This window comes from Alligator mississippiensis, chromosome 7, assembly GCF_030867095.1.
Source record: "Alligator mississippiensis isolate rAllMis1 chromosome 7, rAllMis1, whole genome shotgun sequence".
NCBI lineage: Eukaryota > Metazoa > Chordata > Crocodylia > Alligatoridae > Alligator > Alligator mississippiensis.
The window spans coordinates 84,008,136-84,021,173 of record NC_081830.1 but is presented as its reverse complement, the minus strand read 5'-3'; the positions used below and the strand labels follow the sequence as shown (position 1 = coordinate 84,021,173).

At 47.9% G+C, this 13,038-nt stretch overlaps 1 protein-coding gene across 2 annotated transcripts in view; it reads right to left on the bottom strand.

Moving 5' to 3' along the window:
* Window positions 1–936: 936 nt before the first annotated feature.
* Window positions 937–13,038, bottom strand: part of ABCC5 (ATP binding cassette subfamily C member 5) — a 67,047-nt gene continuing 54,945 nt past the window's right edge. For both annotated transcript variants that reach the window (XM_059731218.1, XM_059731219.1), the window contains exons 24-30: window positions 11,959–12,048; window positions 9,253–9,442; window positions 8,179–8,338; window positions 7,470–7,548; window positions 6,266–6,379; window positions 4,743–4,911; window positions 937–2,506 (exon numbers count right to left, since the gene is read on the bottom strand). In XM_059731218.1, the coding sequence (XP_059587201.1) occupies window positions 2,409–2,506; window positions 4,743–4,911; window positions 6,266–6,379; window positions 7,470–7,548; window positions 8,179–8,338; window positions 9,253–9,442; window positions 11,959–12,048 (900 nt within the window). In that variant the 3' untranslated portion in view covers window positions 937–2,408. The remainder of the gene's footprint in view (window positions 2,507–4,742; window positions 4,912–6,265; window positions 6,380–7,469; window positions 7,549–8,178; window positions 8,339–9,252; window positions 9,443–11,958; window positions 12,049–13,038) is intronic.

Sequence of the window (13,038 nt, the reverse complement as noted above, 5' to 3'; positions counted from 1 at the left end):
TGGTCAGGATAAAAGTAAATAATAAAAAGGTGGGCATTTTCTTCTTCCATGTGCCATGATCCAAGCACTTACTCCTGTCTTGCCCGTTCATCCAGGCTGTTGATCCATCTGTTTCCATCCCTCTCACTCCAGCAGCTACCTCTACACCTCCTGCATATTTAATTCCCAGCATCCCTTCCTCATAGCCTGTGTCCCCTCTTCCCAAATTCTTATTTAAACAGCTACCCTTCACCTTATGTGAAAGGGGAATCTACCTCCTGGCCTCTAGCTACAGCAAAGCCATTGACTTTATCCACTTTGCCCTCTAAACAACGCCAAGTAACAGTGGCCACTGTGGCAAGCTGTGACTCACAAATGCAGGCCACTGCACTGGCTACTTTAGTCCCTGATCCTCCAGTTAGCTTTGTGCGCTTAACTGAAGGCTAACCGGAAGCGAATGATGCGTCAAGCACTGTTCATCTGCACACCAACACCCAGCATGCTCTGCTAAAGCTGCGGTTTCCTTGTGGTAATGGTAGCTTAGCTGTGGGTCTGGAATGAGACTGAAAAAACATGGGCAGGCTTCTCTTTAGGATAATGAAGTGGTTAATTAAGTGCCACCACTTTCCTCAGATCTCACTCTTGGGCAGGAATGCTCAGCATCTCATTAATGCCAGACAAGGGGTACCTTGCGCTCCTTGTCCTACTCAGCACTTACCCCTTCACTTACATGTGTAACATTAACAGTAGACAGTGTTGAACTAATTTACCCATTTTTAAAAAATATAGTGTCCTGAAAGCGAACTGAGGTTCAGATTTGTACATTCCTGCAGCAGTCAAAAAAAAAAAATCCCAGAGCAAGAGAACTATTCAACGGGTCTCGCCCCACAACGTCCAAGAGCCTGCTACTGAGGAACGATCGACACCTTCCAAAGAAACCGCTGCACACAAGAGGAGTTTATAAAACCCAAAATAGTTTTTATTCACTTCAGATGTTTGCCTCGACGAGACATTTTGCAAACATGCTAAGGCTACAAAATGTCTAAGTTGACAAAGACATGCAACGCTGACCGCTCAATAAGTCACAGCTATTACAGGAGCAACCATGCCCACCCGGGCCACTGGTCCCATAAAACAGGGATGGTGTACAGTGAGCATGGTAACGTACCACACAGGACTCAGTAACCTGAGGTAGGTCTCTTTACAGTAAGAAAACAGTATTCTACACCAGTGCCACACCCTGATCAGCAGGAACCTGTTTAGAGTTAGAGAAGACGTGGGGTAGGGGGCTGTTTCCATAACAGTTGTGCAGGAGAGAAAACAGGAAAGGCTGAAGTACTATATAAGCTTAGTATAAATGAGCCATATGAAGGGTTTGTGTTACATCTGCCAAGAAAAGCCAACCTAAACCCGTGAGGAGCATTAGCAGCTTCAGGATAAAGGATTCAGCTGGAGCAGCTCTGAAAAGACAGACTGTATTGCCATCCCCCAGGGCACAGATGTGAACCTGATGATTATTTGATTGTAGGTCATTCCATGAACATCGAGATCCTGGGTGAGAGTCAGATCAGCGAAGCAGGAAGAGCTTGGGTTAAAATAACTAAACCCTGTCGAGTTCTTAGGAAATGCTGCTGCATTTCTCCTACAGCACTAAGGACACTGTGCAGTTGTGGGATTTCAGGTGACCTGGAAGTGGTTTTCCTCCCAAACCACTTGAGATCATAAACCCCCCACCCTGGCAAAGCATCATGGGAAGCAGCAGCAGCTGCCACTGCAAGCATTGGTGATGCTCCAAACCTCTTGGATAAGTTACAATGCAACAGTTACACCAGGGAGCCCTTCCCCCTGCGCTGGACAACACGGATGGGACATTAAAGGACACTACTGCAAAGCTTCACTTCCATTCAGACACGCAGAAAATCCGGCACTATGAAAAGACCAACCGTAAGAGACAAAACGGTGTCCGATACAGCCTGAACAAAGCCGGATCTCCAGTACCGTAAACTGTACAAAAATGATAGAAAAGAATATGCACTGTTATTAATACAGTGCTCATTTTAATATAAAATAAACAGCTTACATTTCCACTGTAAATATAGGCTATATACAGAATTATGTATAGATATAGCTACATGTATAAAGCTTCATTATAGGCCTCTGATACATTTATAACTATGGCTCCCTGAGCCATTTGTAGAGTGCATTTAATAACAAAAAATTTAGTGTTATGAAGATGGAATAAATACAGTAATAAAATCATGAAGAAGTCTTCTCACAGGGATTTAAAAACTCTCCAGCTTGACACATTGTACTAAAAACTAAAAGATGAAAAGGCAATAATCTGCTTTGAGAATGAGGAGGAGGAAGGGGAGCAAACCTGCCACAGGCAGGGAGTGGAGCCCCAAATTAAAGTGTCTTTGTCCTGAATATTAGCCCTTGACAGCAACCTTGTTCTCTGCAGCAGCAAACATGGCGGAGAAGCGCGAGTTCTCGTTGGCCAGGAGGGCAGACGGCGTGTCGAATTCCACTACCTAAAACCACAAGGTGAAAGCGCATGAGTGAAATCCAGCAGAAAACAGGTTTGCGCGCCTGCCGCAGCAATGTCACAGCAATGAATCCGGGCGCTCCAGCAATGCCAGTGGAATCCTACCCACGGCAACGTGGCCTACCCTGTAGTGGCAGGCGTGAGGCACCCTTGATTTGCTTAGACCTTTGTTGCTAATTGGGCCAGAGACGCTATTCTGTGGGCTGAAGCTTGCAGCAGGAAAACCCCTGGGGTTCATGCCCACCCCTCTTTCTAGGTCCTGCTTTCAGTCTACAAATGGCATCTGCGTTTGGAAGTTACAGTTTCTTTATTGGGAGATGACAAGCCCTTTGCAATCCCTTTCTTTTTCCCTTTCCACTTCATAAAACTGGTCCTGTTTTTTCTTCCTTTGTACACAGGCCTGGAGACAGAAATGCAGAGTCCCTGGCCAAAGGGCACTGCGTGACAACACAGACAGATAAGGGGCGAAGGGGACACAGTGGCAGAACTGTTAAACCCTCTTGCTATGGCTCCAGAGGTAGAGTTTGAGGCCTGTGACAGACTCATGCCCAAGGCTACCCCAGTCAACCCAGCTGCATGCCCAAGGCCACCTGGTCATTCAGGCTGGAGAGTCAAAAGTAGCCAGAAGTGATACCAGCCCTATTATTCCTTTGTGCGCCTTCTCCATGCTACCTCAAAGGGCCGCTAGGCCTTGTGTTACATCTGCCAAGAAAAGCCGACCTAAAGGGAACCAGGTTGGCCTTTAGGTCGGCTTTTCTTGATCTTCCCAACAGGCAGACGAAGAGGAAGGAATGAGCAAACTGCCTCTCAGCGCTTCAAGTAACTGTTCCTCTAGTCTCAGTGGCCTGGGGATGCTCCCTCCAAAGCTAGGCAGCTCTCCACGAGCCAGCTAGGAGTGTTAATGGGAGTGCTCCCAGTCCCTCGCAGCCCAGGATGCAAGAGCAAACCCTGACCCTTCCATTAGGGACACAGACTGGCTGGCAGAGGCTTGCAGCAGCCTGCACCAACCAGGCTGTAGAGGTCTGCAGGTTGGCAGGGACTACAACCCAGCCACGGGCAGCGAGACTTGATTACAGGTCTGCCCAGAGGACTGGGCCAGCTGATACAGGTAACTGGCTGCCCACCAGAAGCTAAAAGGCTCCCAGGGAAAAGAGCCAAATGGGATTCCAGAGTGTGGAGCAGAGGAAACAGGAAAGCAGTTGGGCTGGAGTCAAGCCTGAGCCGGGCCGTCCTCCCTGCCTCCAAGAGAACACGCGTGGGAGAACTAAGTAGAGTGACTGCATGTTGACAAAGACAGTGCTGGAGTGAAACCAAGAGGGACAGAGCAAGCAAGTGGTGGCACAACCTGGCCTGAAGACTCTCGTGGGTCTGGCAAAAGACCCCTGTGAATTGTGTGCGTGTTTCCCAATTATTTGTTTGGGTTGATTCCTACCAGGGGGGTTTGCTCTGGGGGAAGTGCTAATAAACAGGGCTGTAAACAAGCACCAAGGACTGTTCTGAGCTGAGTGAGCGATTCCCCAACTCACGACATATGCAGCAGCCTCTATGCATCAGTGGTTGTGTATGTCAAGGCAGGAAAAGAACGGCTTAGGGGGACATGCACATAAAACTAGCAGGCATAGGGGACATTAAGAAAACCACACGTTGGAGAAGAGACTAATACACAGGTAGCAAACTCTTGGTGGGGGTCGGAGCCACTTGGGATGTTCCAAACAAGACTGGACAAGACACTGGGAGTGGCCAGTAGACAACAAACCTACACTGAATCTTGCAGCGGGACCAAGGTGGAATCCAATGGGTTTTCCCCTTCCAGTTTCTAGGACCTGGCAATGCTTCCCTGAGTTTGAGTTTACCATTCACAGTTCCCCTATGTGGAAACTTGAAAGGGTCTCTCTGGGGCTCCATCATTACAGGATTGCACAAAGGAAAGAAGCCTTGAACCCTAATGAGGAGGCAGGCATTTCTTCCCCCCTGTTGCAATTAAACCTCCAGTGAAGCTGTCTAAGTAATGAGCTAGCTCCTACAACCCTGTTTCTGAGAGGTACTTCTCTGGAGGGTGAAGAGGTTCACTCCCTTCGAACTTGACCTGGTAATAAGGGCTTTTTAATCAGGGAGGTGAAAGAATACACAGCCAAAAGCATGGCAGCTCGGCTACACAATCAGTACCAGCAAATGGGTTGCATCAAGGATTGCGGCCACAAAGGCAAAGCCCTGCCACTTGCCTGTCCTTGTGTTAGCACCATGATCCGATCAGAGCCCAGTACAGTATGCAGGCGGTGAGCAATTGTCAGCATAGTGCAGTCTGCAAATGCCTCCCGGATAGTCTCCTGAATCAGCAAGTCAGTCTCCGTGTCCATAGCAGCTGTCGCTTCATCCAGTATCAGCACCTGAAAGGGCAGATAAAGGAGGCTGTTTATGTTCTGTATAACTTGCTTCATTCCAGCCCACAAGCACACTCAGCGGGCTGGAGATACAGGGATGCCTCCCTTCCTAACTCCTACGATGACCAGGATGACTAACAACCCTGACAAAGCCCCTTGTACCCGAGAAGGACCCATTATTCAACTCTCCTTTCCACACTTCTTATGCAACTGCTTTGGAAACATCTGCTCCCTGGGCCTTGCTTGCAGGGAGCATTTTATGGTCACATGCATGTCCCCAAGTCCTGACACAGAAGGGGCTGTGCCAGACCTCAACCCCGGTCACATTTGGTTCTGCCTTCTCAGAGACATGAACATTTCCATTGATCTGTTCCTGATGGAACAAAGCGTCCAGCGCTGAGTACAGCAGCTCAAATGCTTTGGAGAGATGACAGCACGATAGAACGAGAGGAGACAAGGAAGTCTCTCTGGGGCTGTGGAACTGTTCACTCCTCCAAGGACATTAATGCTGGTGCCTGCCTAGTCGCACCTCTCCCTAGCTTATTTCATACGTATAGCCTGAGAAAGGAACAGATTCTTTAGCTTCTCCCTTTGCCCAGCTTTACTTAGCCCAAGCCCATCCCCTTGTGACTGGAGAGAGGTGACAGCACCTCAACTGTTTTTGTGCAACCTGGTCCCCTTAATCTGTGCTTCCTGTGTCCACAGGGAAGCCTGCCACTTGGAAACACTCTTCTCTTCCCGCAGAGCTCTGAGGAGCCCACCATACTCCCCTCCAAGGCTCTGCATTGTTGCCACCTTTCTGGAGTCAGCCAATATTGCTCCTTAACAGACAGCAAGGGAATCGCAGTTAAAGCCCAGGCATCCTCTTTTTCTCCTCACATGCAGACACGAGTCTTTAATGGCATCTCACTAGCTAGGCTAGACAGGGTATGCATAAGAAAACCCAGAATGCAGCAGAGAGAAGCGGTGATCTTAGGTGCCTTCCTAGCCTGCAATAAATCTGATGCTTCTGAATGGGGCAGAGATTCACCGGGCTGATGGAAGTGCCCTTCCTCAGAGACGCAGACAGCAAGGCTTCAAGGCTCGTTTAGTACAAGGCCCTTTTCAAGGAGAAGGGTCCTTGTCAATCTCCACTTGGGTTGGGCTGACTGAAGCTCTCCCAAGGTTTTGCTACACTGATAATATTGAGCTTCTCCAATAGGAGCAAAAGCCTCGATACTTTGCAGCACAGAATGGTCCCACCTTCCATTTCTGAACTTGTATTTCAGGGTACAGTGAAACAAAAGTCAACCAGCCAGAGGTGTCCCAGGATGCAGTTACCACCCTCTTCCCAGAGCCTCCCCCTCATTTGTACACTCACCTTACAGCGACGGAGCAAGGCTCGGGCTATGCACAGTAACTGTCTCTCTCCCACAGAGAAGTTCTCTCCGTTTTCAATCACTTCACATTCCAGTTTCATAGGCAGCTGCGCAATCTGGAAGGCAGAAAGGCAAAGAGCTTTAGGCCACTGTGCTGATTTGCTGCATCACCACCACATGGAGATGGGGCCTTGCTGATCCTATGGACATTCAGCCTCAGTAGAGGGATGGCAAGTGCTCCATTCATCACCTCCCTCTTGCTGTGGTGTCCGGATGCTGCCCTCTCCATCCTCAGGAGAAGTGGAGCGCACAAGGCTAGAACCCATCTAGACAGAGCTACCAGACCTGCTCACATAGCAGACAGCCTGGCTGAAATGGCTCTAGCGTTTGATAAAGGCTACAGTGCACTGGCACTGGACTCCTGGACCAGAAGGGCTACACTAGTGCAACTACATTACTTGGGAAGAGGACTATGGAGTGAGGTAAGCTTAAAAATAAGGCAACACGCCTCATTTTAAAACTTACAGTAGTTTCAAAAGTTACAGCAGTCTGAACAGACCTTCCTGACAGCCTCCCCTGCCAAGTGCAGAGAGCAAACATCCTGCATGCAAGTCAGGCACCCGAATGCCAGGTAATCTAGCCACAGGCAGAGAAAGCAAGAGTGGAAGGTGACACTGCAATCAGACTTGCTGCTGATGCCAGGAAGCAGGCCCCTCATGCGCACACAATTCCATCACTGGAAGAACAGTTACTCCTACGACTTGTAGTTTTGAGGGTGGTTAAACACTGGAATGTGTCATCAAAAGAGGCTGTGGAATTTCCATCATGGGAAGTGGTCTAACTTGGAGTGGTTTAGACTGGACTGATCCTGCCTTGAGCCAGAGGATGGTCTAGATTATCTCCTGAGGGCCCCTCCAGCCTTTTTTTCCTATGACTTGTACGTCATCCTAGCTCCTGGGAACCTAGTCATGGACCAGAACCCTAGTGTGCCAGGCGCTACAGTAAGAAAGACGGTAGCTTCTCCAAAGAGTTTACAGTATAAAGCATAAGGAACGAGGTGTGCTCTCCAAAAAACAGCCAGGAAGAGAAAGAGTTCACACTTCCCCTTCAAAGACTTCCAGGTGAAGTGGCTAGTAGTGAAACATCCATCATTTTCTCCCCTCCTTGGTTTGGCTTCTGCCCCTTCCTAGCGTGCATCATACTTACACATTCTTTCATGTGAGTCCTTTCCAAAGCATCCCAGATTTGCTCCTCACTGTACTGGTTGAAAGGGTCCAAGTTTGATCTATGGGAGAAAACATTACAGGAATCATTCACCGATTCAACACTGAAGGGAAATACTGCAGTGACACTCACAGTGGCCCCCTGCAATTCATACCATGAAAACCAGTCCTTCCCGGCATACCAGGGTTCAAATGGCCAAGAAAAGGGAAAAGCCCAAAGATACAGAAGTACAATGAAGATGTAAAGAGCGGAGGCCACATGTAAAATGACCATTCCCAACTCTGAAGGTCTCTCCCCAAGTTCAGATTTCATGTGCTATTGGCAGCATGTGTTGTCACTGTTCTTGTGTTAACAGCAGGTTGAATGGTTGTGCTAACAGATAAGAAAAGTCTTAAGAACAGCACCTGGCACCCAGCTCTCTGCAGGTTTGGCTAGTGCTTCACAGATCAGGTGTTTTCACCTTATCGTTACCCCCACAAGGTCAGAAATGGTCTTAAAGCATGAATACGACAGGATGGAGGCAGGAAGTCACAAAAGGATCAGCTGAGATGACCAGCTGAATGTTACAAAGTTAAGTCCTCTGCAGAGGAAGGAAGCCTAACTGCCTGAGGCATTTAAATATTGGACAAGCCAACAAGTCCCTTCAATCCAATCGCCCTTACCCAGCTCTACTGCTAATGGCCCTACTAACCTCACAGTGCCACTGAACAACACGGGCTCCTGGGGGATTATTGAGAGTTTGCTGCGGAGATCTGCTAAACCGATGTCATTGATTTTCACCCCATCAATTTTTATGCAGCCTCCAGACAGTTCAACCAGACGGAAGAGCGCCATTCCGAGAGAGGACTTCCCTGGATGGTGGGAGAGCAAAAAAAAATATCTGCTGGAGTTTCTGTGGACCAGTGAGCATTTTAAAAAACACAGTAACAATTTGTTTAAAGAAACCAGAATATTTTAAAATGTCAACCCTGTGTTTACTCCAAACAGCGCTGGGAGATCCAAATGCGGGCGGGGGTGGGATTCGTCTCTAAACCAGGGACGAGCAACTATTTTGGGCAGAGGGCCACTTACTGAGTTTCAGCAAGCCATCGAGGGCCACATGACAGACAGCTCAGGACAGATAATATTTTCTAAATTTTTTGGGGGCCCCACAGGCCAGATAAAATGGCCTGGTAGGTCGCATCCAGCCCCTGGGCCACGTTTTGCCCACCCCTGCTCTAAACTAAGTGCCACCAATTATTTGGAAATGGGAATTCTTAAACCTCACTTTTCATCTGCTGTCAGTCTACTCTAGCATGGGTCTAGATGAACACCTTACATATTACAGTGCTCCTGAGATGATTCAAGCTAAATTTGGCCCTCACGTTGGTACTAGCAACTGCCATTAAGTCAATGAAACTGGAATGAGGGTATTTAAGGCAGCATTCTGTGCTGTGCAACTGCTTTGAATGCTGGAAGAAGTGATAAAAGTATGTTAGCTAAGGAGTAGCACGATTCCCTCCCTCTTTTCAAGCAGCAAAATCCTTTCCATCTTTCTGTGGATCCCACTCACACACTTGAGCACCCTGAATGAATCCATATTTGGAAGAACCACAGCTGCAGCAAGGTGAGTAATGGTTCCTATGCACCTCCCAGCTTGTCCAGAGACCTTGGAAATGCAGGGAAGCTTTTTCACAGTGATGCACAGGGTTTCACACCAAAGAACTGCTCCGTTACATCCCCGAGTCTCCAACCTCTGACCTGACTGGACACAGCGTCTCCTCACCTGACCCCGTCCGCCCAACGATACCAATCTTCTCCTTGGGTTTGATGGTAAAGGACACTTTCTTGAGCACCAGAGGGAGGTTCTCCCGGTAACGCATCTCTGCATTTTCAAAGGCAACTTCCCCCTCCTGTGGCCAGTCCAGAGGGGGAGCTTTATTCTTAATTCGAGCTGGAGCTTCCAGAGAAAGCGTCTGCAGAACAAGAGAAAATAACATCTCGTTTCCAGTAAGGTGAACGTGGGCCAACTCTTCAATGCCATTTTCAGCAAGGGCTGGTTTCCTCACGGTGAAGACTTTCACAATTCTTTTTCCCTTGCCAAGTTCGGATGCTGGGCTGAGCCCCGGTAAGCAACTCCGAGTGCTACTCTGCACTTTGCGCTATAGGCAGCCCTATATGCTGCTCCAAATCACACCTCCATGAGCTGTGAATAGAGGCAGTGCAACTGAGTGGATAAAAAAGGCCCTGGATGGGGACTCAGCAGACCTGTGTTTAAGTCCAACTCAATTACTGGTTTACTGCATAGGCCTGAGCAAACTAATTCCCCCATCTGCAGTAAAACAGGGTAATGATAATGACCTCCTTGGAGAAGCACTTTGAGACCCAGGGATATAGCGTGCTATGTAAGAGCCAAGGAGCATCACTATTAACAAGCAAAACTGGTCAAGTTCTTGGGAGCTGGAGGGGAGATTGCAGAGCCACTGAACACAGCAACTGCGTTAAAATCACTGTTCTCCTGCAGTGCTACCAAGTTCCATAAAGCTTCTGCCTTCCCTATGTTTACTATGGCAGGGCCATGTGTGTGCTCTGAATATTAGCCAAGTAGGATCTGTGCACATGAAATGTGTACAAAGGGGATAAAATACAAAAGCCTGGAAGGTTTGGCCCCAGGCCTTGCCCACCTACACAGCTCTCCAGCTCTGCTCTTCACTGTTGCACTCCAAAGAGCTCACGTGAGAACCTTGGCTACGGAACTGGTAGTATCACATTAAACAAAAATCTGAAAAACAGACGCAATCCTGGAGAGACCCTTTCATCTGCCGCAGGTTTAAAATGTGGCAAGTTGCCACTTCCCACAGCTCTGCCCCTTACTGGAAAGCAGAGATGTAGCTTTCAAAAATGCCAGCTTCATAATGTTCAGAGGGGGGGGAACTGCCCGAACACAACAGCACCACATTTCTTTGAGCCTGGTGCCTCCAGTGAAAGAAGCCAAACCCTGGACTTGCTAGGAACAGGAACCGCTGGCAGCACAGAGCATCTCCTAGCCTGCAGGCACACACACACACGTCCAGCCTCCCCAACAATCAGAACTGCTATGACAAAAGATGCAGAATGCCAATTATGCGGCAGCAAGAAGTTGGGGTATGTAATGGCAGGAAAAGTCAAATATTCTTTTATTATAGAACAAAAAAAATACAGTTCATAGAATGCCTTCCAGAGCCAAGCATGGAAGAAGTCCATTGAAGAAGCTTTGTTCAGAGCTGAGCCGGGCGGGACAATACATACCACATCTACAAGAAACACCCTTAACAAGCAGGGTTTTGTCACTGAAGATTTGGCTGTGATATACACTCCCCAACCCTCCCTGCCCACTTAGATCCCCCACAGGACATCCCAGGAATGGCTTGGGTGGTCACCCACCATATGAAAAAAGCTTCCTTCCAATGACTGCAGGAGTTCAGGTTTCTTTGTGTATCTTCACAATCAGCGTTTCCTTCCCTGCTCCATGCACAGTGCAGGACAGCAGATAAGCTTCCCCAAACAGATAAACTTTGGAGCCTGAAGCTGCCAAAATGACGCATCTCTATGAAAGTAGTTTGCTGAACTACTCGGGGTCAAGTGCTCTCCACTACTCCTTGAAAGGCCCAAAAGGGGAGGCAAGATCTGAGTCTCCTGGTGGAAAGAGTGTTCATGGGCCAAGGAAGAAAAGCAGCAACCCCACAATTCAGATGCTTCTCTTGGCTCACTCCTCCCTGACAGCCACTCACAAGCCACACTGCAGCACAGACAAAGCTGTGGAACAGGAGTTTCTGCTGGCGAGGGCAGCAGCAACTTGCTATACATTCAGCAATACAAGTTCCTCATGCTTGCAAGGAAAACACATCAGCTGTCCCACCTCCTTCTTCCTTTCAGCTGTCAAAGTTCTCAGCTAAGAAGAATTCCTCATTTTTCAGAGCACGTGTTTACAGCAGATGGCTGCTGCTTGGAAAGCAAGACACTTAATGGGAGACAGCAGCACTGTGCACAGGGTGAGCAGCACAAGCAAGTGGGCTAAATTCCATGGGTAAAAAAATCATTCTAGTCGGTCTCGGAAAGAGCACCACACAGAGACGGGACACTGCCCTAAAATACTGCCATGGATTCCCATAGTGCCCCTTCATCCCGTCACACACACACACAGGCCTGTTTCATTCCTTTCTACTGCAAACCCTTGCAACTTTTGAATATCTTATTAGGGTTCAGTCCTGCCAGACACTAAGTTTTATTACCAAGCAAACAGATCTGGGGGCACCAATTCTGTGAATTTAAGCACATGCTCGGTGTAAAGAAATCATTATTAAGAATATGCACCAGTGTTTGCAATTTCAGGATCTTATTTTCTGCTCTAAAACAAGGGTCAATGGAGACAGGCCAGCTCCCTTGTCACCCTGAGAACAGGACCAGCAGTGAAGAAATGCAGAAGAAACAGTGAGATGCATCAATGCCTTACCTTGATGTAATGATCGATCCTCTCCACCGAGGTGAAGCGAGCCTCTGTTTCTGAAGCCAGTCTGACTGTAAACTGAAATAACCCTGTCAACTGCAAAGATAGAAGAGAGGTTTTGAATCATTCATTTCACAGAGTTTTACTGGATTCATGTATTGTTAGCAGATATAAGAGTGTCAACATGCCACATTAACTTTGATGTCTTGATGTAAAGTGACCCTGTCTGTGACAGTTTAATACTTGAAAATAACCTTGTCGTCTGTGGATCACCTGAAAAGTCAGCAGGACAAATTAAGTACCCAAGTAGGTGTCCAATAGGTAGACGTTTAACATGTCAGTAACGAGCTCTTCAGCTGGTGCCTTCTCACCACAAGGGGGCAGAAAACCCCCGACAACGGAACAATGTTCCAAGCTCTACAGGTATAAACTGTCAGGCCGGAAAACACCGACACGCTGATTTGGTTAGTAAGCTGTGTTACTGCTCTACAAAATATGCTGGAAAATAAAATGTGCCATGTGACAAAGGTCCAAACACCTTCTACTGTATCCTTTAATTTCTAATAACCAACCCCCTGGCACACGGCTCCTCCCAACCCGTTACTTCGGGTGCCTATAGACGTGCTCGTTCGTGTTCTAATTACAGTGCGTCAGAGCAGACTCAATTAATCGAGGCTGCCCCACAGTCTAATTGGAACAGTCCAGCATCGCCTCACCATCAGGTGCATTAAGCCCCGATGTTTCAAAATGGTCGTGGAGGCGCTTTATCTAAACCTTGCTGAATGTTTTAGGTAAAACATCCTGCAACCATTTTGAAATGTACAGGGGCTTAATCCATGTGAGGGTGAGCTGTTTTAATTAGAGCGACTGTCCGGGAACCACTCCAATTAAAACCCTGATCCCTAAGCACCTGCATAGCAGCCTTAATTCCCAGAAACGGCCAGACCCAGGGTTACTAGTTCTTCACTAGGACTAGATTCATCAATCTTTCTCCCCTCTCCCACAATGCTGCATTAAGGAAGCTCTTTACCGGGATAGTATTATTCCTGCTGCCTGCTCTCAAAAGCAATCGAGTTAGAGATTCAG